Below are 26,531 nucleotides of genomic sequence, written 5' to 3' on the forward strand. Positions count from 1 at the left end.
TCTTGGTGGGGGAGGGGGCACAGCTGAGGTGGAACAGAGCTCAGGCCACGGCAAGTAGAGTCTCAGGGCAAATTCTCTGTGCAGTAATTTTAATACAAACTCACAGATCAAAGAAACAATTGCTAGCTAGCCCAGATGCATTCTGACCAGCTCTCCTTTTCTAAGCTTGAAAATAAAGATGAAAGAAAATATCTATCATTTCTTATTGTGGAAATAAAACAAGACCAGTCAATTCAAAACAGCAGAATCCACTTATTCTGAGCTTGGAGGGTGCTGGGCTTAGCCAACAAGAGCTTAGGCTGCAGGGGTGGGGATGGGGAGTCAAGGGAAGATTATGGAAGATAAGAAGGGTGTCTTCTGGGGCTAAGTCAGAAGTGTCTTCTTGGCTTTCTCTGGTTAAGCTAGAACGATGGATAAAATCCAGCAAAAGTGTTATTTGTGAATCAGATCCCTGCCATTTAGGCTAATGTTACAGAAGTCACTGCCAAGTTTCCTAGACTTTCGCTGAACACACAGCAGTGTGGTCTTCGGCAAGCCTAATGCTTTCCGTGGTTATTTTAGTGGGGCTGGTTCACCAGGCAGGCTCTTGTGTGGAGTTTAGTCTTTGGGCCTTTGTATTTGGCATAATATTCCAAGCTGACGGCTGCAGGGACTTGGAAGGCAAATGAGATATTTGAACATACGGACACTGAAGATACTGACCTGTATTTACGTATATCAAGCCACAGACCATGAACTTCTGCCTCAAGCATTTTTAAACCTAGCATGGAATATGAACTATAGACAATCATCTGCCGGATGGGAGGCAGAGAGTCTGCTTCAGGTTGGGCCGCCGCTTACCTCTGCAAATAGGTATGTCAGTTGCTCAAGAAGGTTTTACCTAAGCTCATGTCAGGACTCCAAGGATAAAACCTGGAGACCCCAGACACTTTTTCCGTTCTTCTTCCCAATGAGTGTAGATGAAATCTCTCAGCATCCCACTCTCTCGGCTGGCTCTTCAGTTGGGGTGGTAAAGCTGTGGTTGAGCCTGTGACTGTTGTTGGAGGCAGGTCTTTTGCCCTACAGCTCCAGTTAATGTCTCAGGACAGAGCCAGCATCTAAACCGCACCCAGGAACATCCTAGGGGGTGGGTTTCCCAGTTTTGTGTTTTGAGTCTAAACAAAACCTTGCAAGAGAAGGGGAAATGGTGTAGTTATTTTAAATTTAGAGATAAAACAGTCTTGGCTGAATGCAGGTACTCCTCAGAGTGCCAGAGCAGAGAGTAAACCTGTCTCTGCCTCTAATGGAAATAGGGGTGAGTGAGGGGTGGGGGATAGGGGCTCCTCCTACAAGGCTCACCTCTGTGCACAAGGCTTTCTCAGTCCTTCACCTCATCTTTGTTTTATTGCCATTTTCAGTGAGGATATCACCGTGGTCCTAAGTTAGAAGTGCACCTTAAAACAGAGTACAATACTATGCAAATCTCAAAGAATTGCTTTTATTGCTTCTCCACAGCTCAGCCCTGGCTTTTATGTAAAACAGCTAATCCTCTTAATTTGTGGCTTAATTCTACACTAAATCTGACATTTTCCCCCCTTCCTCAATCCATTTCATTTCAAAGCAAGTTCAAGTTCCTTGAGAGCCTTCAAATATTTAATCACAGAGAGAAATGTGTGAGCCCTAACATAATAATTACTGGGTAATTCCTCGTTCCTCCCAGGTGAGGTCAATTCATTCATGATAGAGTTCTTAAAAAGAGCAGCATCTAATGGAACGGGACAGAGTTCCACTCTGATCACCCAATCCTTCCTGTGCACACAATGCTCCAGGGAACTTCTCCAACTGAAAGGAATCTATACTGGAAAGAAAGGCAAACTTCTACACACTGTTTGCTGAAGCCCAGAGAGGAACGTAAGTGTTTTTCTTTTCCAGTGCTGAATGCAAGGAGGTGAGTGTGTAAGAGGCAGGGTAGGTGCCTGAGGGTTATTTTAACCTTGGTGGGTGGGTTTTGAATGCACTAGGGTAACCTCTATGCAGGGGTGTTTACATCTGAACTGGCCTTGAAGATAGTTGATCAAATTGCTAATCTCAACAAGCTGCTAATCTCAAACAGGAAGTGGGATTCTCAGTGTGTGACAGCTTTTCTCCTTGTACCAGTCAGTAATGCTTTCTGTTTCAACCTACCAAGGGCTTTAATCCATTTTTATATCAAATTTTAAGCTAAATGTCTCTCAAGAATTTGGCACTTTGATATTTCTGAACGATATGCAACAACCTGCCAACTTTAATGAAAATATACCCCAAAGAGAAAATACTGCTGTGAACACTTTTCTCTGCTTCTATCTAGATTCATAAACCCAATGTCAGAGCTCCTGAATTATAAACTCCACAGTAAGGGTCAACAAGTCAACACAGTGATGTAACAAAAGGCAGCTTTTTCTTAGCTTCATCCCAACCAGCAAGGAAACGTTCCTCTTTGCCTCTAAATGCCTGTATGAAGACATACTGGTAGTTAATGTAAGTCACTCAAGGAGTTTAGAGACACTCTAAGAAGTTATTTTGAAAGTATTTTGGTCAGATGTGACAGTCACAATATCTGGAAGGTTTCTATTTCAAGATACCAATGGCTGGGTGACTCAGGATAATCAGATTTGGAATTCTGAAATGAAAGATTTCATTTGATGTCTGCCAACTGAACAGTGACAAGCTGTGTTGTTTCTCAGTACTCGGCCATCCCTGGCAGCAGAAATGCCCTGGGATGGTTTTCATTTGAAAAGGTCACTCCATGTACGATAGTAATCTTTGTGCAAGTCAAGGTAGTGAGGTGCAATAGTCCCACATAGACCTGAGCTGGAAGATGTCACCTACTCTGAGATTATATGCTGTTTGACTCTTAGACTAACACTCAGGATCTATATTCCTTCTTTAAAAAAGAAAAAAGAAAAAAAGCTGAGTTTGGATCAGGTCAAGTACTAAAGCTCAGAAGCTCAGTTGCATGTTATTAGGAAATAAGAACTTAACTAGCAAGAGAATCACATGACCTAAGAGCAAATGTCAACACTTCTGAAGGGCATCGGTAGGGTACAAGGGACGAGATAGATTTAAGGGTAAAGAGATGGGAATTTCGGCCAGTGGCTTAACTTCTCTCAGCCTTATTTCATTCATCTATAAGTCAGTCATAATCTTTTAGAGCTCCTGTAAAGATTCAATAGGATATTACATGAAAGTGCTTAGCACATTGATGGCTGGTAGGCAGCATTTAACGGATGTTAATTATTACATTATTATTCCAATAATAGAGGATACTTCAAAATTAACTTTACGGTTGCTTGTAGAGATGCACAAAATCACAAAATTATAACCACCACAGTACCAATACTTAATCTTTACTGAGCATTCCTACTTCTACAGAACACAGGTGGAGGAAATGCCACATGCATCTTGCAGATAATGAAACTGAAAGACAGAAACCATGGCCAATGTCTAGTGCACATAGCCATTGGGATGACCGAAAACCTTAGCAGGGGGTGGGGTTTCCTAGATTCAAGTTGGAGAATCATTAACATTTTAATTTTGAAAGAATTTCTTGACAAAACGTAAGTCCTTTATTTGAGGCCACTTCCCATTGTCCCTTTTATTCGGGCTCTGGAAAACACCTATTTTCTGTGTCAGTTGATTTGCCCAGGAAAGTCAGTTTCTATGAACACAGTTACATTGTGTGCCCTTCCTGTGACTAGCCTGTATAACTTAGCATGATTTTTTTAAGGTTCATCTGCGTTGGACAAGGTGTCAGGACGTAATCATTTTAATTGTTATTGAATAGATATACCCACCACATTTGTCTGTTTGTTCCCCATTTTGAAGGACCCTGATTTTACTAGAACAGAATTGCTGGGTTATAAGCTCATTCTCAATTCAACTATTTGAGGAGCAACAATAGTGTTTTCCAAAATGGTTACACCATTTCCTATATCCATCCTGAAAGCTTAAAGGTGTATGTTTCTCCATCTGCATACCAACACTTTTTAATACCTGTCTTTTCTTTTTAAACAGCTTAGTGGATATTAGCACTTTCTTTAAAATAATCTAGTTTGGTTTGATACAATTTTATTGCTAATTTAATTAACTACATTAATACAGTTTAATACTAATTTTAGTAATGTACTGACACAATGTTAATTCTTCTTTTCTACTGTATGAAGACCCAGTGAGGGGAAGCCAACAGTGAACCAGGAAGCAAGCTCTTCCCAGACACCTAGAATTGTTAGGCTCATCTCACGTCTCTCAGATACAGATTTTTGAAAACTGGATCTGTGTTGTCCCTAAGACATTCTTTTTGTGGGATTTTGTTATAACATTACAAATGAACCAAGACACTCAAGTAAGAAAGGCATAGGAAACAGGGGTTTGCATGGTACGCAAGCCTTCACAGTGAATGAAACCATTGATATAGTTGGATATAAACCACAGAACGAGAAGTCTATATGGTAATATAGCTCTAGTCAACATTTTCATAGCAGATAAACAAAAAAAAGTAAAAATAGCTTTAAAAACTAATGACAAAAATGCAAAAAATGAACAGAGAAATGTATGTGAGTAGAAGCATGTGCTGACAGACAAGGATATCTAACACTGTAGGCTGCCTTCTCAGATGTTTTGGCTCCATTAGGTACCCACCTCCCCCAAATAAGCCACTCAGCTCAGAGGAAGCCCTCTGGACGTATTTATTGGGGTTTTTGGACAACTTCACAAGACCTTGCCCCTCAAAGTGGCTCAGTCAGACTGGTAGGAGACAGATCAATGTTCTAGGTTGGTAAAGCAATATTCTTTCTGCTCCCGGAAGCTGGGGAGCTACTCTGTGTCTCATGTTGCCTTGTACCCATGAGTGCCCGTCCGACATGTTGTTACCAACAGGAAAGGCTCTTCCCAGAAGTCTCTAGTGTTGGTGTGGTGGCCCAATGATGCTTTTACTCTTCCCAGCTCCAGTCCAAGTGCTGCTGAGAGCAATCTCACACCAAGGACAGAGCTGACCAAAAAGGAAGGGTAAGGCCAAGAAACCATCTTCCTAACTACCTTTCCCCTCACCTCTGTTCTAATACCAGGCTTTCAGCTGTGGCACTCAACCAGGCTCCCTGCTGTCAAAGCCGTCTTTGAGTTCTATTTCTATCACTTGAACTTGAGAGCATCCTGAAAGCTCCAGCAGGTAAGGCAACTTCCAGAGTCCAGGAAATAGGAAAGATACAGGAGAGGCAGAAGAGCACAGCATGTGTGCTGAAGGAAGATGGAGTCTGACAAGGAAACATAAATGAAGGGAGGCCCTAAGAGCTCAGGGTTCACAGAGATGTTCCTGTGCTCTTCCTGCTCAGACGTGGGGCCTCATAAGTACTGTTTCCCAACTGACCAAGTGCTTGAAGCCAGAGGAAGGGAAGCTGGCTTTAACAGTGGAGTGCAGGATGATAAGATATGCAGTTACATGAAATAAGAACAAAAAGTCAGATAAGGCCTGCTTCATCAGTACACTGGAAGCTTATTGTAGCTCTTCCTCCTAGACAGACCAGATTCATCAATAAAGTCTAGTAGGTCTTAAAGACATTTTATTCCAGGTGGTTTTTTTTTTTTTCATACAAACACGTGACTAGCGGTTGGATCTCTGAGTTCAAGGGCAGCCTGGTCTACAAAGCAAGTTCCAGGATATCCAGAATTAACAAAGCAAAACAAAACAAAAAAAGTGACTAATTTAAATCATACATCCAACAGTAAAATTTGAAAGGCCCAAACTATCTTCTAGATAATACAGAGGAAGATGTAGCTCTTTGCATATGCACTTGGGCTCAGGCACATAGAGGAATTTCCAAGGGCTATGTGATCTCTAACAACACCACTCTAATGGAAGTGGAAAGAAGACATCAATTCCTGCTATCTGCTACTAAACCAGGCATCGAAAATACCTGTAAAAATATGTCATAAATTCAATCTTCTCATTACATTTTCTACTTTGATTCTATAAGAAAATGATTTTTCATCTAAATGAAGATGATTCCTTACGAAGATAAAATTATTCGTATTGCCATAGAATGAGGTTATTTTTAAAAAATTAATTCATAGACCTGAAAATTGTGTTTCAATTTTACTTTATGATTATTCTATTGAAAGGAATAGCCCCCACCTCCCACCTGAAGAAAAATACCCATAAAGCTCAATCATTTTTAAGAGCATTAAGGGTAGGAAGACTGAGAAGTCTGAGAACTGTTATTCCACACAAATGTCCTCCCTTGTCACCTAACACCCCAAGGATTATTTTTTGTCAATGATTCAAGCTAGAGTCACTTGGAAATGGGGATCTATAATGAAGAGTTGGCTTCTTCGGATTGGTCCATGAGCAAACTGGATATATACTGAAGCAGGTCAAGCAGGCCCACGAGGAGCAGTGCACTCCTCTGTGGTCTCTGCTTCAAGTTCCTGCCTCCAGGTTCCTGCCTCCAGGTTCCTGCCTTGAGCTCCTGCCCTGGCTTCCCTTGATGATGGACTATGACCCAGAAGCTGAAATAACCCTTTCCTTCCCAAGCTGGTTTTTGTCAGTGTTTTATTACCACCAAGGAAAGCAAAATAGGCCGTGGGTTATTGCTGTGATCAAGATGACCACGTTGTATTAGGAAGGACTGTGGGAGGATTTTGGAACTTTGGGTAAGAAAAGGTCTCCGAGTGTTCAGAGCATAGTGATCTGGAATCGGGTTCTTGAAAGACACAAATGGACAGATGAGGGCAGTTTGACTCAGAAGGCGTCAGCTAGGAGGTTCTCTCACTAGAAATGAAATGCCTTTTCTCGAACATTCCTTCCACACCTGTGCTTCAGGTGCTGCAGAAGTTAACACTCACCTTCACTAGCTCCGTGTAGCCAGTCTCCCTGGGTGTCCACCATGGCTGAGCCTTCAGACCATTCACATTGTAGAGGGAACGCTGCCAGACGGAGGCAAAATGTCCTCTCTTGTGACCAAGTTCATACCACTTATATGCCTGAAAGAACAGAAAGGCCGATTAGTATTGCTCTCTTACAGAAAGCATTTTGATTTCAAAACTGAAGGACATCACACAAGCCGGTACAGATTCCTTGAGTTGTCACCTGGCCACCAGGCAGACCCACTGTAAATACTCTACAGTGAACACCTACATCCTCCTGATGCACAGAGTGTCTTTCTTCAGCACCGGTGCTTTTGCAGAGGGCCCCCTGGTGCTCCCCATGATGCATGACTCACAGAGCCAGAGGTCGCCGTCATGGCTCAAGGGGCACTGACAGTAACCTGTCATCCACTGCTATGCTGAGAAGAGCTCAGAAGTTCACGTTTGGTTTCTGCTAAATGTAGACTGAGTTCACACCCTACAGAGCTGAAAAAGCTTCAGACAACTATGACCTTTGTTAATTCCGGGACTATCTGTACCTTGAGATAACAGACTAAATATCTTACCCGATCGCTGGTGAAAATTCTGTGCTCTAACCTATTAGGATAAGTGAACGCCAGCATTTATCTTCACTCTCAGGTCGTCGCCAGCTCTAGTGGATTCTGGATTCATGCCTCTACTAGTTTGGTTTCCACACATCTAAGCCAGTTTAAAAAGTAATTGGTTGTGCATACACACAGTGTAAGACAGCCAAGGAGGCCATGTTTGTATTTACCTTTCGTTTTGTGGGTTCCATTTTTACAGTTTTCTCTCAAAGGATCTGATTATTATTTAAACAATTTCAAATACATTTGCTATTTGCCGAAACGGGCTGCTAAAGCCAACCAAGAGTAAATTTATTTTCCTAGTAACTTTCTCTGATGTTCCATCGTGACAGAACAGATAAAGAGACAATATTATTCTGGGCTGGTCATAAATGGTATAGAAGTTATAGCTATAATAAACGTTGTATGGTGTATCAGGCTTTTTTATAGGAAACTTTTGTTCATGAAGTGTGTATGTTTTCTGAAAAAAGGGACAACATTCATGGCTTCGCATTGGCTCTCAGGATACACACAGCATCTAAGACTAGCTTTTGTGGGGTGGGGCTATCTGGCTGCAGAGTCCTTGTTCCATATGGCCGGTCCAAATAAGGATCCACCGTATGCCCCTAAGTGGCCCTCCTCTCTTGCTGCCTGACCCTCACACCGTTTGTCTTTGGATAGAAGAGTGTCTTTTCTTTTTTAACTATTTAAAGATATTTATTAAGCAAAAGTATTGAGATAAACTTTATCAGGTCAGTCAGAATTTATACAGAGTTGATACAGTTTATAAATGGGTGATATTTAGAGTTCTTAATTATCTTCCTCTTAAATCATTCCTGTATGCTCCACCGTTTCTCATTCATGTGCATTTATTTATTTATTTATTTATTCTTGAGACAGAATCTCACTATTCCAGCACACTGAGTAGCATTTCTTCCATTGCTGTGTCAAATATAACCGTTGCTCTTTTGAGAACTGATTTCGAAAAAAATTATGTACACCCCTCCCTAAGTCATATACAGTGTCTCCTCATATAGGCCAGGTGACCTCCAATGTATAATCCTCCTGCCTTGGCTTCCTCTGTGGTGAGATTATAGGCATGTGCTATCACACCTGATTGAATGATTAAACATGAGTGCTTTGATCAATAAACAGAATTTAACGTTAACTTAAATACCTTCTTTGTAAAACTCCAGATATAGTAATTTAAACATAAAAAAATATTGGGTTCTTTTTATTTATTATTAAAAAAAAACATGGCAGTAAATAAAACCATAGGTTAATGTATGACACTATTAACTTATGAAAGTGTTTAACAATCATGTTGCAAAATGTTCTTGCTCGGCAGAGTCAAGGGTGTGCTGATGGCTCTCATTTTCCACAGTACTCCAGGATTTGCCTGTGACATAAATGACTTCATCAGCTCCTTCAGACCCGAATCTCTTCCTTTTATAACTGTCGAAACTGAGAGTTACGATGCCTACATTCTTAGACGAGAATTCAAGGCCTCTCAAAACCAGCTAAATACTCCTTCTCTCTTTGTAACACCTTTTGAAACCTTAAAAACACTTCTTCATCATCTTTCTCATTAAAATCTCAAAGAGCACACATACTAATACTTCTTATATATTTTCCTTGAAAAACATGTAAGTTGGGCCCAGAGTTTCTTTAAAGCCCAGAAACTTAAAATGGCTAATTGATGTCAGGCAAGAAAAAAAAAAAAAAAAAAAAAAAAAAAAAAAAAAGAAAGAAAGAAAGAAAGAAAAAAGAAAGAAGGCTCATTTTTGAAATAATTTGATCATTATGGTCTCAGCCAACTTGAATTTAAGTCTTTATTTCTCGAACCTTCTGCTGTTCAACTGAGCACCATTAATTACAACATATGATTCTTTTTTAGAAGTCTGGTAGTTCATTAATTTTTGAATCATTAGTAATTCACTGGAAAGACTAGCTGTGTTGATGGAACAGTGTATAAAAAAGTAATTCTAAGACAACCCAACAGGCAGTGTGGCTCATGCTGCAGTCTTCAGGGTCTTGGATGCTGTCTTGTGCTGAGTAACTGGACAAGGTGGGTCCTTACCTGCCGGCTCACTCTATCTGTGCGGTCTGCTCACAGTACTGCGAGTGCTGATCTCACAGTAAGCACCATGCATTGAAAACAGCCCTGAATTCGAACTCGCTCATCTTATTTTTTTTTATCAGAAACAAAATCCTCACAATGATAGATCAGAAATTTAAAAATTGCTTCTACTGGTATAATATAGAACAAATTCAACAAATTAAGCTAGATTAAAAAGAAAACATATAAAACGACAACAAAAATTTCTAGAAAGTTCTGTAAAGTAAGAAACTAGTGTAAATGACCTCTGTTTCTTTTTATTTTGTTTTGTTTTTCTTCTGAGACAGGGGCATGCAGCCCGGGTCGGGCTCAGACTTGCTGTGTAGCTGAAGGTGACCTTGCATTTCTGATCCTCCTGCCTTTCCTTCCTGGATGCTGGTACTATGGGTACCACCACACTCAATTCCTGTGGCGCTGGGGACAAGAAATCTAGGAACTGAGCTACATCCTAGCCTTGGGCTACCTTCTTATTTTTATATCATTGCCATTTCTACTTTTGTCAAGTTATTGCTATGTGCTTTTTACACACACACACCCACACAGACACTGACACACACACACCAACACCCACAGACACCAACATACACACACACAATGAAAGCTTCTACAGACACACACATAGACACAGACACACATACAGATACACACAGTAACACACACACAAAGCTTCTAATCCTGAAATCTGCATGGCAGATCTGTCCTGAGTGGTTCAGCTTGAGCCAGCCTTTCTGGCGTATTGGTACATTGTGGCTGGTACATTTTGGGAATAACATTGGTTGGCAACTTACCTGTGTTAACTATAAATGGCATTGCGTGGACATAGGGTTCTGTTTTACTTTGGATCATAAATGGTTTGCAAATAAGGTGGCTGAGGACAAAGTGTAACTAATGTAAGAAGCAACAGCGAGGGTCTTACAACCATCACTGGGGTGGCTGATAAGAAACTGGAATTAACATCCCCTGAAGAAAGAGGGGAGGCTGCTAATGAGCCCAGGAAGCCAGTTCCTTGAAACTTGCCCTCAGGAAGGGAGAAAAAGAGGTGCTAAAGCTGACCCCAATTTTTATTCAGATGTTGGCAATAAAGGAACCAGAGACAGAATCTAAAAGAAAAATGGCGGAGAGGAGGAGCCAGCTTGCCGTGTGAGCTCCGTGCTGTGACCCCAGACTGGCTGGAGATGTGTGAATCTGCATGTGCAGAATAAGACTAGAGTTGAAGGCAGAATGTGGGCTCAGGTTATGAAGCCTCTGAAGCCTAAATGCTCCAGGGCTGCCGCGGGTCCTCTTCCTCCTCTCCTCTCCCATACTACTAGATGGATGCACCAAAATCCATTTCCTCCTCAGCCTTTGTGGCGGAGGCTGTGGGTGTGACTCCCACTAGTTTATCCTCTCTCAGACCAGAAGTGTGTTCCACAAATTCAAGCACAGAGGGTAAGCCCTGACACGCAGACTCAACACCTATTATTGGGTTACGCTAACATGGGGCTTCTACGGGCTTGTTCCCATTCCGTGTAAGCTTGAATCTTTATGAACTTTCCAAACCGAGGAACTGTGCCATTGTTTGCATATTAATGATAATTATGCTGGCAGAGCAGCCCCCTAAGCTTAAATACCAGGCTCATAACCAGTGTTCAGTAGTGAATTCATTGTCCTTGAAGTAAGAGCTGTTTTCATCTAAGATATGAGACGAGGTAGATTTCTTTTATCTGTCTTTGCCCCGTACCACGGCATGTTCAAAGGCAAATTAATTAGTGACAATTGTATTTACAGAAATTGAATACGGACTTTTACCTAGTGTTGGATACTGTGGCAGACAAGTTCTTATCTTTCTCATCCAAAGGAAGGTTCTTTTTATATCAGGAAGGAACAAAATAATGACTACCCGTCAGCAACGCCTCCCCCTCCTCTTCACTTCTAGTGCCTTGTTCTATTTTAGTCAAATGATTGGTAGGTTAAAGGGGGAAAGAACACAAGAAGAGAAAGGTAGAAAGAAAATAATGTCAATCATCCAAAGCTCTACTGCTCTGAAGCCGTTCATGTTTCTTGTAGGAGACTGTGTAGTCACACCCCTTCCCCACTTGGCTCTCTGAGCTTCCACCTGCCCAGAGGGTCTTACATTCTTATTAAATTTAGAAATTTGAAGTTGTGTTGTCCTTAGATCTCACATATGAAGGGCAATGGTTACAAAGGGTCACTGTCCCATTTGCTCTGAAGACAGCTGTTAGAATTCCTACAATGGTATAGGACCTTGTTGTTTATCTGCATGCAAGTCATGGGGGTCATGAAAAGGCTAGAAATTCATGGCACATGATCTCATGACTACTGTCTTGTTTACACACAGTGACAACTGTACTCAGGAAAAAGGTAATGATCAGGAAGATAATTCACTTGTTTTAGTTACTGCACCAGTGCACGCACTGGTACGTGTCATTGTCCTAGCTATAAATGTTCAGCTTAAATGCTAAATGTAGAAGGTACATGGTTAGCCGTTAAGGCCACTATGCCTACGAATTAGTCAAATAGTTGGCTCTAAAAATAACTACTGCAGAAATTCAGAAATAAAACATTAATTTCTGTAAATGTTTCTTAAAATTAGAATAATTTTAGAGAACTCTGTATTTAATTTCAACGACACTTTTCAAAGGCTTTTACTACACACACAGATACACACACACACACACACACACACACACACACACACAAAGTCACATTTCAGATTACATGTTCGAGATTTTGGGAAAAGTAAACTATAAAATTCAAACCCCAAAGATCTTATAAGAACACTGCCTTCATAAGTTATGCTAAGGATGTTTGTTTGGTTCCAAGGGTTCCTAGCAGTTAAAAAAATCTCTCCCTAGTTTATCATTTACTGGAATAAAGTCACAAATCCAGTCAGTCATACCTCTTTGTCCCCGATCCTCTGCATGGCATCACCCAAGTGGAAATAAAACCGGCCGTCATCCGTGCCAGGGTCGCCGGATTCAATTCCTTCCTGGAAAAGGGCAGTGTTACCATCTGTGAAGGGTGACATTTGGGAGTCTCCTTCCTGGATTTCTGTAGAGTTTCCTTATGAATCTCATAGGAAACTACAATATCTCATAGGAAAACCTTGAATTTTCTTGTCACGATTTTAAAATTAGATGATGAGGTTAATCCACATTTTACAGTGTAAAAATAAAATGAGAGAATCAACCTCAGTTTAACAATAAGGTTATCATTAACCAACAGTGGACTAGCCCATAAGTTAGCATGCACTCTGAGTACTTCCACAGTGGGAGCCATCATGTTTCAATATTGCAGATGGCTTCCCTGGCTGGGTATTTCACATTTATTTTGCTCTCCAAGTCTGACCATATGCCACCCACAGTCTTTTTATCCATGAACCCAAACACTTTTTTGCTTCTGTTTCAAGCAATGACAGTCTGAGTACAAGTGACATTTCTTTCTACCCTAAACAAATGTGCCACAGGCAGCTAATGAAACTTCTTATTAAAATCTACAAGATTCAAGAGGACCCCAACTGGACTTTGGACACAGGTAATTTTTACTGAACAATTTCTGTTGTGAGATGCTCTGTTCTTCCCCCTTTTCATAAAAGCACTGGAAATGAGATTTTTTTTGTTTGTTTGTTTTAAAAAGGGAAGAGAAAATACTGAGACTGAATATGGTAAAGAAAAACAATGGGGAAAAATATGAAACCATTTAATAGCAAGGACTTCTTTTCCAAAAGCTACATCTTTGAGGCCTTTCCAGGAAAGGCACATTACCTAAGGTTGGTGGGATGGCTCAGTGGGTGAGGGCACTTGCTGCCAAGCCTGATGACCTGATTATTATCTCCAGGTCCCAAATATTGCAAGGAGAGAGCCAGTTCCTGCAAGTTTTCCTCTGACCTCCAAGTACATGGTGTGAATGCACACACACATGATTCACATACCTATGAGTGTGTGTGTGTGTGTGTATATATGTATATAGATATATATATATGCAAATATATGTATATATATGTGTGTGTATATATATATACACACACAAACATTTCTTCTGAGATAATATAAGAACCATATATGTTTTTTCTTATTTTATATATATACACATACACACACATATACATACATGTATACACATGCATATACATACATATATACATAATATATATTGAACAACAGAAGTTTTATGTGTATATATGTGTGTTTTGTGTATGTATGTACATATGAAAGAAGAAAAACCATATATATGGTCTTTATATTATCTCAGAAGATACCTATATAAATGTGTATATATAGATGTGTGTGTATATATATATATGTATGTATAGATGTATGTATGTATGTATGTATGTATGTGATATATCTTTCTACCCTAAACAAATGTGCCACAGGAAGGTAATGAAACTTCTTACTAAAATTTATAGGATTTAAGCCACACCAGCTGTGTGTGTGTGTGTGTGTGTGTGTGTGTGTGTGTGTGTGTGTGTGTGTGTGTGAAGAAGAAAAAGCATACATGGTCATTATCTTCTCTCAGAAGAAATGTTATTTGTACAATCTTGGAAATTAGCATCTAAAATAAAGAATGACTGGTGTGTAGCATCTTTGTTTGTTAAATATCTTCCCTGGCTTTTGCTTCCCCACCACTGTAACTGGAAGAATACTCTCAGGCCTCCAGGGTTGAAGGAGATGTGGGAGCACTTTTAAGTCAGACCAGTGCACATGCCCACACATCCCTGGTAAAAATGGAAAGGTCTGCAGTGTCTGGTGACAGCCAGGACAGGTGGGAACACAAGCCCTCTAGAGGGGCACCACTGATCAGAGCTATGCCCCAGGGTTGTGGACCATAGAGGAAACTAGAAGTCTGTCTGACTACACACAATGTGGGAGTTCTCCAGACAGGCACCAACTGCAACAATGAGCATTGGTCGAAGAGGTCACAGAAGCCAGCCATACTGCCACTGTGAGGGGTTCAAAGCTCTCCTCAGCTACGTGTGCATACAGTAGCTCTCTTCTACAGTGGGGTATACTCTTGGCCACCATATTGTTACGATTCGAGCAAAACAAACTAAACTTAAATAAACTTTAAATCTCTTTCTCAGTTACAGTAGCTACGTTTTAGATATTCAGTGTGTGAATAGTATACATAAATAATCTCTTTCCTTTTCTGGTTTATTTTATACATATCTATATGTACATATAGATATAGATATAAATATAGTATATTTTTGAGACAGGGTTTCTCTGTGGAGCCCTGGCTGTTCTGGAATTAGCTCTATAGACCAGGCTGGCCTCGAACTCACAGAGATCTACCTGCCTTTGCCTCCTGAGTGCTGGGATTAAAGGCATGCGCCGCCACATCTTTAATATTTCTATTACAGCAAGAATTTTATTCGATAGACCTGACCCAAGTCCAAGTGCTATTCTGGTGAACTAGCCACGTTGCAGTTTAATATGGTAGAAAAAGCAATAATATATTTTAAGATTTTGAGTCATTAGCCCTAAGGTCTTTTTCCAAAAGTGTCTGCTTGTAGGCTGAAGCATCTCCTGCAGGCCCCTGTGCTTTGGTCTCCAGCATGAGGTGCTCTTTTGGAAGCTTGTAGAACCTCACTTGTCACCAGGGCTGGACCATGATGGTGACTCTGCTTCTACCTCCAACTCATGGTCCCTCATGCCTGTGACGCATGCACTCCGATGCTAGGAAGAGAGCAATGCATGCCTATCACTTAGAAGCCATGGCCGGAAGCCACAACCGAAGGGGATCTCAAGTAACTCCAGGAAGAGGGTGTATGGGAAGGAGACCATGGCCGCTACCTTTAAGTAGGGAATACTCTCAGCTATCTTGTTCTGCGCCTTCAGGATGAAGCCGTAATGCACTTTAGCGAAGCCGTCATTCGGCGTCACCTTCAGCACCTGAATTCAAAGAAAACAAAGAGCGACTGTGATGAAGAAGAGTGCATACAACCGACTGTCCAAACAAAACCTAATTAGTTTTGCCGTACACGGAAATAGGTTAGGACGTGGCAGCTTCAAACACTGTGGGAGCGCGCGTGCCTCACTGCGATCATTAAAGGTACCAGGCTCAGAGCCTCTCAACTCACAATGCTTTTCACACTTGCTCCCTGAGTAAAGTTGTGAGTGAGAACGTATGCTGGAGCATGCGTGGTTTTAGCACTGTAACCAGACAAATACCTGACGACTGATATGATTTCAAAGTAGTTTAGTGATTAGAAAAAAAAAAAAAATCACTCTGAATTTTTTTTTTTTTTTTTTTTTGTGCTTCAAGACAACTCTGAAGGGTTGTTCCACACAACTTTACGTACATGCTGAGGCATATTAGCATCTACCCGTGCACTAAAACATCCGTCTGTGGTCACTAGAGTCAGTGGCAGAAGCTGGGGAGGTTTAAGTGATCTGAGCCTCAGTGTTGGCCTAGAAAGCTACCAGATGCTAATTCTTTACCTCTGTGCTAAGGCTGCATGCAAAATGGCGGGGAACCTGAAAGACCTGTGCCCTACTTGGGTAACTTTGTGGAAGTCTGCCATTATTTCAAATAACAAGTTTTTTAAAAAAAAATATGAATGAAAGTTAAGTTCTTGGGTGTGCAATGATTTTAAGGGCTGAATATATAGAGTTGATGAAAATAACCCAACTGTCTGGGATCAAACACCCAGGTGGCGATTTCATATAAGCTGCTCCGCTGTTCATCACCGCATGCATTTATTATGATTTTAAAGATGAATTATTCAAAGTGCCTCTAAATTAAATATGATCAGCGAGAAAACAACACAAAAGCATTAGACCCGTGAAGCTGCTTAGGGAATGAATTTCTTGAACCAAGAAGAAGAGGGAGAAGATGGCTGAATACCTCTCCTATCTATCCCTAAGCCAATTAGGGAAAGGGAAGTCTCAGCTACCATAGGAGCTTCACCGAGGAAGAGCAAACCACCATGTCTGCATTAGACTCTGCCTATTTAACGCCTACTTAAAAGGGTAACACCCAATACTCTCCCCGCTCCTGCACTGGACTGAATCTCCTCTCTTTCACACACTCCTAAAAGACCCCCCAGTGGCTGATACTCTGCATCCTGGCTGTTCATTGTCCATATGGGATCCCCAGGGAAACCACTTAAATCCAGGGTCAGATCTGATCCTTCCTCGGGTTCATTTTACTTAGCATGAAAGACTACATTCAAGGAAACACCTCTCCAGCCTCCACCTGCCTGGCTCTGCTCCCGCCCCTGCCAGCCATCCCTGTGAGGCACACTGGACTCCTTGTTATTCATAGCCAATGGCACCCTTACGACAAAATGTCACACTGACAATACTCTCTTGGCTCACTCTTTCCTAGGGCATCCAAGTGGGTCATCCCTTTACTTGTGTAATAATGATTGTGTGGAAGACCTACCACACTATTGCAGTGTATTTTACCCCTGTTTATCTCCCAACTAGAAAACCAACGCTACTCCCAGCCCTATGTGCCCTCCAGGTTCTTCATCCCTTAAGCCTGGTGCTGGGGGAACTCCCAGCATCTCTATGATAATGGTGTGGACAGCTGCACGCTGGGCTCTCCTTCCTACTACAATCTTTGTAAGTTTGAGATCTGTTTCTTCCGCTGACAGGCCCTAAACCATACCCTGGGGCTGAGAATGGACTTCTAGGACTGAGAAGAATCAGTGTTGACCATAGTTCTGTCTGCACTGCTACAAACAAGTCATCACAATTACTGCACTACGCCAAAGACACCCCTGCCTACTGTGGTCACACAGACATCTTCTCAAGTAGCTGTGAAATGTAAGCATTTTCTAGGATTTCAAAACCCATCTAATACCTCTAGGTCCCTGATATGCAAACAGGAATGAGATATTCTTTTCTCTCTCTCTCAAAGGGCTCTCAATCAAGTACAGGAAATCAAAGCACAGCAGACAATAATGACATAACAGCTTCCAGAAAGAAGCAGAGGCATGCAGTGGCCCCAGGGGAGGACGACCCAACACACGTGATTAGAAGAAAGGTCCACAATGAGGGAGTTAGAGAAAGGATGAAAGGAGCTGAAGGGGTTTGCAACCCCATAACAACAATAACACCAACAAACCAGAGCTCCCAGGGACTAAACCACTATCCAAAGAGTACACATAGAGAGACCCATGGCTCCAGCGGCATATGTACCAGAGAATGGCCTTGCTGGGGATCAATGAGAAGAGAAGCCCTTGGTCCTGCCAAGGTTCGATGCCCTAGTGTAGAGGAATGACAGGGCGGGGAGGCAGGAGGAGGTGGGTGGGTGGTGGGGAACTCCCATAGAATCAGGGGGACAAGGGAGAAGATGGATAAGTTTGGAGGAAAAACTGGGAAAGGGGGTAACACTTGAAATGTAAAGAAAATAAATCCAATAAAAAAGTACTAAAAAAAAAAGTGAAAGAGAGAAAAATATAATAAAAAAATTGGAGGAAGTCAATAAATCCCTTAAAGAATGTCAAGAAAGCGATGAAAAATACAAACAGTTGAAGAAAATGAATAGAAGTGTCCCAGACATGGAAGCAACAAAGAGAACACAAACGGAGGGGATTCTGGAAGTGGAAATCTAGGTAAGTGAGTAAGAACTATATACACAGGTATCACTAACAGAATATGAGATATGGAAGAGAGAATCTCAGCCATGGAAGATACAATAGAAGAAACAGATAAAAGAAAATGCTAAATCTAAAATGTTCCGAAAACAAAACGTTCAAGAAATCTGAGACACTCTGAAAAGATGAAATTTAAGAACAATAGAAATAGAGGAAGAAGATTCCCAGCTCAAAGGCTTAGAAACTATTTTTAACAAAATCATATCTATAAAGATACAAGAAGCTTGCAGAGCACCAAATAGATTGCAGGACACAGTAAAAGAAAGTCCCCTGGCCACATAATAATCAAAACACTAAACACAGAGAATAAAGAAAAAAATATTAGAAGCTGCAAGAAAAAAAGGTCAAGTAATATATAAAGGCAAACCAGTTAGAATTGTATCTAGTTTTTCAGTAGTGACACTGAAAGCCAGAAGGGCATGGGCAGATGTCTTGCAATCTCTAAGAGATCATTGATCCAGCCCAGAATACTATACCCATTTAAATTTAAAATAACCATAAATGGAGAAAACAAAACATTGCATGATAAAGTCAAATTTAAACAATATCTATCTATAAATCAGCCCTATAGAGTGTGTATATATATAAAAGCAACTATAAAGGATATTTAAAGAACACTGCTGACAGAGGCATGACAGACTTGGCTCAGAGAACCATGGTGCTTGGGGTACATGAAAGTCAGAGGAGAGCAATTCTACAGAGGGATTTGGGTCAACTTAAGCAGAAGGTGATCGATGTCCGGTGAAAGCATTGGGAAGGCAAACAAAATGAACGAAGGACTGGTGACTAGGCCCCAGAATGTAAGCTCCATGAAGCTACAAGGACACATTCTGAGCCACTTTAATAAGCTCAGGTCCTGTGCTGCTCACTGTGCGTGTAATAAATGTGTGCCGCAGAGAGATATATACGCAGAAGGTGAGTGGGGCAGCCAAGAACTTGGGATGAGGCTGGGTTGGGATTCCAAGCTGGTGGCAGTGTACTACCTGGGGAAGGAGATGGGGGAAGAGCCTTGCTCTTGTGGGAAGAGCAGCCTCTACCTTACCTCCGTAAGCTAGTCTCTGTACTGAAAACAAGAATAGAAAACAAACAAACAAAAAATAATCCAAAACTAAAATAGGGTCTCACGATGATTTTCATACATGTCAAAAATTACTGTGACGAAAAATAGGCTGCCCTGGTAGTAGTTTCTGAAATGACCTTGGGGGGAAAAAAGAGATAAACACACCAGGCCAAATGTTGGTAGGGAAAGAGCATCCATTAGCCACAGCTCATTAGCTCAGAAGTAAGAGGCAAAGCAGAGGAGTACCCGCATTACTTTCAATGTGTGAATGCTTCTTTTAAAGGAAAACCAATCAGTTGTGTGATAGTTAATACCTAGAGCTCTCTGCATCCGAGTATGCTCAACCAAGTGAGAATATGGTCCTAGGTGAATAAACAACACAGAGTAATATTGGCTTTTCAAGGTGAGGAAAAACATTCCCCATTTCTGAGACTTTGCGTTAGGTAGAGGGGATGAGTGTATTCAAGGGAGAGGGAAATGCAGTTAGATGCTGGTCAGTATGTGCTTGCTGCCTGCTGGGACATCACTTGTGCTTGGCTCCCAGGAGGTACCCAGGGCTCTTTAGACTGAAGTGGAGGGGCAGGGGCAAAAGAAAGATTCTGAAAGGAAGGAAATGAGAGAGTTGGGAAATTAGAATGAATTTTACAAGGAGAAGAAGGGAGTGTGAGAAGGAGAGGCATACACGGAGAAAGGATCCCTGGACTTCAGTCTTGTGTCTCAGATGGTTTGTTCATTTTTATATTCACATGATCCTGAATCACTGGGACACATGATGCTTCTTCTAACCAAATTCTGCAGGACAGGGGACACCAGGTATGTTAGCAGACACCATGTCCCACAACGACAATGCTGAAGTCTCAGTCCCTCGTGCCGGTATTAACGATGTCCTAAAAAGCCAAGGCCAAACTTCCGCTCTCTCAAAAACAATCAAAATTACAACAAGGATGGAAAGACAATGGCTTCACATTCCAGTGACTTTATAATTAAGCACCAAGAGCAACGGAAGCACAAAGTACCTCTTTGTGAGCTGACTGAGGGGAAGGCTGCTGCTGTTGATGATGTTTCCAACACAGAAGAGACCTTTCTGCTACACACCTAGCTCACTAAAGTAGCAATTCAAGTAAAGCCAGCATCCTGGAAACCATTGATCCAGAGACTCAGTTAAAGAACCACAAGAACCCTTGTCTGTCTTTGTTTTACAGAGCTGTTAGCTTTCTCCTGCTTCAAAGTGCATTCAAAATACTGTTTGCTTTATAGCAAATAAATTCCCTTGTTGCCTAAAGAAACCAGTTTTCCAGGTTTTATAGTTACTTGTGACTTAGAGCTTATCTACTAAAATGTCCACTATATTGTAGAAACCCTTTGAAAGCCATCTCGGGCCCAGGATGAGAAGATCAATGCCCCTTTGAAAATGGTATAATCTACTACTTTTGCCTGAGAGCCTTCTACTTGAAAACAGTATATTATTTACACTTATTAACCTCATCTCAATTCATCTCAATCTTTTTCCTATCACAACAAAAACCCTTAGAAAGGTGTCTACACAGACTGATTACAAAGGAAGCTTAAACAAAAATCAACTAAAATTTGAACTGTCCCGACCACCAGTGCTTACCTCTTCATAAACCTTCTTGGCACTGTTAGTATCTCCCATCAAGAGGTATCCTACGCCAAGGTCGTTTTTTAAGGTCGTATCACTAGGGAACAGCTGAACTAGTCTCTGGAGAGTAAGTAGAGAACCTCTCATGTGACCTAGTGTTGGAAAACAATGAGCAGGGTTAAAAATACTATGTATACAGACCACCTTACATCTGACCTTCTCTATGAACAGATCAGTAAGCCCCGAGTAGTATAGTTGCAATGCTATTTGTAATTGTTCTACGCAGATACTAAATAGTGAGTCGACCATAAATTGTAAAGACATGCTTATTCTCTGAGTCGATTCACATCGACAGTTTTTATCTTAAGTGCTTCCTTGAGATAATGTCAGTTACCAAGTCTGCTGAAACAATTTTGGTTTATTAGCTTTTTTAAAAAAAAAATTCTTTTAAGATGGAGTGTAGCTAATAGAGAGCCTGAGATTGGGTGGAATGGTCAGGACAAAACTTAAATGGGCACCGGTGGACATGGAGCAGGCTTCACCGTGGATGCCTTCTCTAACAGAGGTAACTGGTCTCCAGGCACCACTAGTGCAGAGGAGATATTTCCTAGTACTATGGGAGCCTCTGGTGGACAAAAGGCTATGGTGCAGTACATGGCTCAGGAAACCACAGCTGCTGTTTACTTGGAGGCGAAGATGGAAACAATCTGAGTCCCCACAGTCACTGCTCTTTGTCACCTTTGCAAATTGGAAAAGCAAACTGCAAGTGAGGGACTCGGTGTCCCAAGGGAGACTTAGCCTTTGTAAAAACCTGCCTTGCAGGGATGGGTGCCTGCAAAGGGGAATATTAATTAAGGGACAGAGGCAGGTTCCCTCAGGGAATGCAGCTGCTGCTTAGCTAAGAGAAGAAAATTCCTTCTCCACGGTCTGTGCCGCATTGCTGGATAACACTACTCCATCAGGACTCTGGGTGGTTTGCCCAGGTAGTCATTCCCTCTATGGTGCAGACGGCATAGGTGCCATCCGCGCAGCTACCTCCTGCAGACACCTGCTGCTTTTCCTCCCACCCCTTGTCCGGATCCCCTGTTCTACTGTGAGACAGGATCTCTGTCCAGTTGCTTCAGAGCCTTCTCGCATGACCTTGCCTCATTCTCGCCTCAGCAGAAGAGACTATACTAAAAACCGAGGGATTTCTGTGGAAGGTGAGACATCTTCACAAGATCAAGAGACCTTGATCCAGGCCTGGGAGGCAAGAGAATCTCTTGGGATCAAAAGGAAAAGGGAACCAGAGACATTCTGTAACTCTAAGTTGGAAAATTGCTTTAATAAATTCCCCCAAGCAAACAAAATAAATGTAAAAGTCCACAATGATTTTGTACGTGTTTCTAGGCATGTGTGGGGTGCGTAAAGAGAAGCTAAAGGACAACCTTGGGTGTTCTTCAGGAACTATGAGCCTTGTATGCTTTTCTGAGAGAAACTCAATGACTGGAAGGCAGGCCAGCCTTGCAAGCATCAACACGTGTAATACCCAGAATCCAAGCAAAAAGGCCTCACATGGTGGCACAGGTATGTAATCTCCATGCTTGTGAGGCAGAGACAGACAGATCCCTGGGACTAGCGAGCCAGTTAGTCTCCACACAGTCTAGGCTGTTTGAAGAGCTTCAGGCCAGTGAAGATCCCTTCTTAAGAAAAATAAGGAGGAATGGCATCTAGGTTTTCCTCTGGTCTAGACATTCATAGATACTTGCTTCTATACATGCATGCATGCATTTGTGTGTGCACAGACAGACAGACACTCCCATACACAACTGCCCCACAGACACACACCTGTAAGTGTGCACAATCACGGATGCTAGACTTGGTTAAATGTAAAGGAGGTGTGTTTAGGCAGACAAGTTACCAGAAGCCAAAAGGCAGGTTTCTTCCCAGGCACCTGGACTGTGAAAAGACACATTGTGGCTGCCACTGAAGGGGGTCAGATTCCATGTCTCCCCAAGTTAACCCGTCTGCTTCTCACCTAGAAACTGCTGTCTTTCTGACCGGCGCTTCAAGCTCAGCTTCACCAGGTCTGTGGGGGCATCCGGCAGGTCGGCCGCCTCCTGGTAGGTCTCGATGGCCCTGCGCAGAACCTCATTGCTTCTTTGCTTCTCTGCCAAGTCATCTTCACACTAGAGGCAACCCCCAGGCAGATCAATGCTCCATTACTCCAATACTTATCATTTCCCCCAGAGATCCAATGACAGTGGACTTTTAGACATGCTTTTCAAAAGGACCACAGACCTTTTCTTTATCGAATGGTACAAACAAAAGAAAGCCGGACAACTGCTGTTTCAATAACAGCAAGGAAAGTCTGCTGCTAGGTTACAGATGAGAAAGAAGACTATAAGATCAAAATATACTTTGTAGGGCTAATGGGGATGGCCATAATAACACCCGAGAGCATTAGACACACAGGACTCTAATCTATGGTCTGTGACACATGCGTTTCCCTCATTAATTAACTCATTTAACAGCACTTTTCCAGGGTCAGATCATCCTACCTATGTGTCACTCTAATTCAACAGATGAGGGTGGGATCTTTTCTCACTATGTTTTGATTTAGGAAGGGACCGAATGACAAATACATACAAAGGTGCCATGCATAGAAACAGAAGACCTATGCACAGTAAGTCCAGGATGGGGAAATTTCTGGTCTAATCAAGACAGTTGGGGCAGTGTAGAAAAGGGGCTGGAGAGTGAAGGTACCGGGAGAGATCTCTGGAGGCAGAGAGAAAAGGATGGGCTGTGGCTTTCTAACACAGAGAGGAACAGAGGAAAGGCTGCAAGAGTGGAGGGGAGGAGAGGAGGGAGGGGAAGAGGGATGGGGGATGGAAGGGAGGAGAAAGGTGATGAGGTCATCAGGTGGTTCAGGCCTGGTAAACTACTGAGGATTCTGAACTACTCCGTGACGAGAAAGATGAGGGGCTTTCATATGTCTAGAATCTTGAAGGGAGCCAACGGATTGTGCTGGCAACAGCTCTGAGAACAGGCTGAAAGACAGGCGGAGGTAAGGAAGCCAGGGAAGAACATGGACAGCAGTAGCTTCGGCTAATGCAGCGGTAGAAATGAGTGGTAAGAGAAATTATAGGTTCATCTTGAAGGTCCGGGCTGAGAGATTTACAGACGCTGCGACTTTAGTATAAGAGACAGAAAGAGAGAGGATGACTTCAGGTATGAGTGCCTACCTGACTGAGCTGTCATCCCCTGAGAAAGAGAAGATGGGACGGAGGCAGTCTTGGGAAGCATGGAATCGGTTCAGTCTTTGGTGCACTAAACCAAATGCAAGTGGAGATAAGCACCCAGAAGATGCATTTCTGGGTGTGGAGTTCAGGGAAAAGTTGGTGTTAAGGACACACACAGGGGAGGATGGAAGTGGTATTTAAAGTTGGAAAGCTAGAAGTGTCTTTGAGTATAGACTTGAGAGAATTCCAAGTAGGGATACAATGGTTTTAAGAGGAAGAGAAGCATGCTCCAAGTGACGACCAAGTCAGACAAGAGAATGACATTGAGAAGAGAAAGTAATGGCCTTGTGCAGCCTCGATGGGCCTGCCATCATGGTTTCCATGGGAATGTTAAACACATGCCTCACTGGGACAGCGTCAAGAAAATGTGGGAAGGATGAGGAAGGGCTAGTTTTAACAGGAGCCAGAACATGTATGTGCAGGTAGAGGGGGATGGGAGCCCAGGAAGAAGTCTTAAGGATAAGAAAGTACATCCATTTTTTTCTGTAGATGCAAAGTACCCAGCAGAAAGGGAATACCTAAAGACAAAAGAGAGCACACAAATGTAAGAAGTGGTCCAGTGGGAAGGGAGGGGAGAGGACAGTTCAGACCTGCCAACAGATGAATGCAAGGTACCAGGACATCTGTGTGAGAGGGCGGAGTCTCTGGATGCTTTTATTTTCCTAATAAGATACCACCAAATTTCTAACTTGAAATTGAGATTGGGAATGAAACACCAGAGACAGAAAAATAGGGGAAAGTGTAAGGTGGTCCTCGGTAGCTATTCAGATTTTATAGATTTTCATTTGTAGAAAAAATAATAGCAGTTCCATGCTGAAAGCAGCCTATGAAAAATTTTAAATCAGGATATATAAATGTAATAATGATTTAACATAAACTGTGTGCTGGGTTAATATTTAAAGTCTGAGGACTTTGGTGAGAAAAATCCTCATAACTCTTCTCTCAGCTGACAAATAATTTGTAAAACACAACACCAGTTGATAAAGATTATTTTGTGAGAAAGTTCTCCTCAGAAAACAGCACATCTCTAAAGGAACGTGTCAACGTGCACTCATTAGGATAAGGGTCCCAGGATGACAAGGGCTCAGTAGAACCAGTGAATAGACGTGGGTTCATAAGGAAGAAAATATTAATGACACAAATTCATCCTTACTTGATAGAAATTCACATCAATTACCTCTTTGAATTCACAGTAGACTCACGGCGCGGATTCGGCTCCCAGGGCAGGAAGTCCCATGTCAATAATCCATCCTGACCACACATCCATTTACCAGCTATTCATGGCTAGCTTTTCTGCTTAACTATCAGCTTTTTAGTTATAGTGAGTTAACTTCCAAGATCATGGATGTCGGTAGATGACTGAACAGAAACAATGTCCCTGAGCTGAGTGACTTCTATGCACACCACCAAGTGAACCCTCGCTGCTTGGAGTCTGCAGAGCTACCCAACAGACCCAAAGACTCTGGAAGGACCTCAAGAATTCTTAGAGACAGGCATCGAATCTCTTAAAGACAGATTGGAAAGAAAGACATGTGATCCATGTGCCCAGGACATCTCTGTCACACAACCTTTTGTAGATGGACTAATTCACTCAAACTTCCTAGGGGTCATGTCAAGTTGTACCTCAGAGCCATTAATGGAGTGAATTCAGTTCATGATTTAAGACTTTCATGTTCACTGTTTAGAGAACTTGCAAACAAAAAGATGCATTAAGAATGCTGTGATCAGTGGTACTTGAAAAATACAGACATTATAGTTTTGCTCAACTTGGTGCTATTTAGTCTCTGTTGAGAAACTGCAAAGAAATTGGTTAACCAGCTAACTGAGAATGGAAAAAGTCACAATTTAGTCCTCCTTAAGAAAATCTGTCTACTTTTATTTTTTAAACCTCCAATAAAGTTAGTTTCCTTTAAATTACTCGATTAAAATTTAATTTATCATGCTTAACGTTTTTTATGCCACATTAGTGTTAACATCAATAACATCTGTAGCGTAATAGCTTAGAGATTTAAAAAAAAAAAAAAATGACTGCCTGAGGCCCACATCTCGCATTCCTCCTGTGGAGGAAGGAAGGCTGCACATTACGGAGATCACCACATTCCAGAGGCTCCAGAAACCATGATTAAAATCACGTACGGAGAAAACTTGGAACGTACAAAACGGTTTCTGCCATAATTATTATTTGCGCAACCATTTGCTCTCCTGCTAGTGGGCTTTCCGTAAACAAGGGACTTGACAGAAGTGGCAAAGCACATCACTTGCTTGGACATCCTGGATCTTCGCCATGCAGGTTCCAAGGGTTAGGAGAGTATGGCCCAATTACTTTACCGAAAAACCACACAGCTGCTAAGCAATAAACCAGGCAGGTACCAAGGACGAGGGGAACGTATTTGTATTAATTGT

General features: G+C 41.9%; 1 protein-coding gene and 1 long non-coding RNA gene across 8 annotated transcripts in view; one reads left to right on the plus strand and one right to left on the minus strand.

Annotated features, from left to right (window-relative positions):
* The window catches only part of ASPH (aspartate beta-hydroxylase), a 186,567-nt gene that overhangs the window by 34,561 nt on the left and 125,475 nt on the right, over positions 1-26,531 (minus strand). For all 7 annotated transcript variants that reach the window (XM_080938668.1, XM_080938667.1, XM_080938664.1 and 4 more), the window contains 5 exons: positions 22,865-23,015; positions 20,863-20,999; positions 15,375-15,473; positions 12,479-12,568; positions 6,856-6,993 (listed from right to left, as the gene is read on the minus strand). In XM_080938668.1, the coding sequence (XP_080794794.1) occupies positions 6,856-6,993; positions 12,479-12,568; positions 15,375-15,473; positions 20,863-20,999; positions 22,865-23,015 (615 nt within the window). The remainder of the gene's footprint in view (positions 1-6,855; positions 6,994-12,478; positions 12,569-15,374; positions 15,474-20,862; positions 21,000-22,864; positions 23,016-26,531) is intronic.
* On the plus strand, positions 713-17,753 carry LOC308437581. Its single transcript, XR_013975564.1, has 5 exons — positions 713-852; positions 1,809-1,890; positions 5,082-5,182; positions 17,183-17,354; positions 17,449-17,753. It is a non-coding gene; the product is annotated as an uncharacterized lncRNA (long non-coding RNA).

This window comes from Micromys minutus, assembly GCF_963924665.1.
Source record: "Micromys minutus genome assembly, chromosome: 26".
Classification (NCBI taxonomy): Eukaryota; Metazoa; Chordata; class Mammalia; order Rodentia; family Muridae; genus Micromys; species Micromys minutus.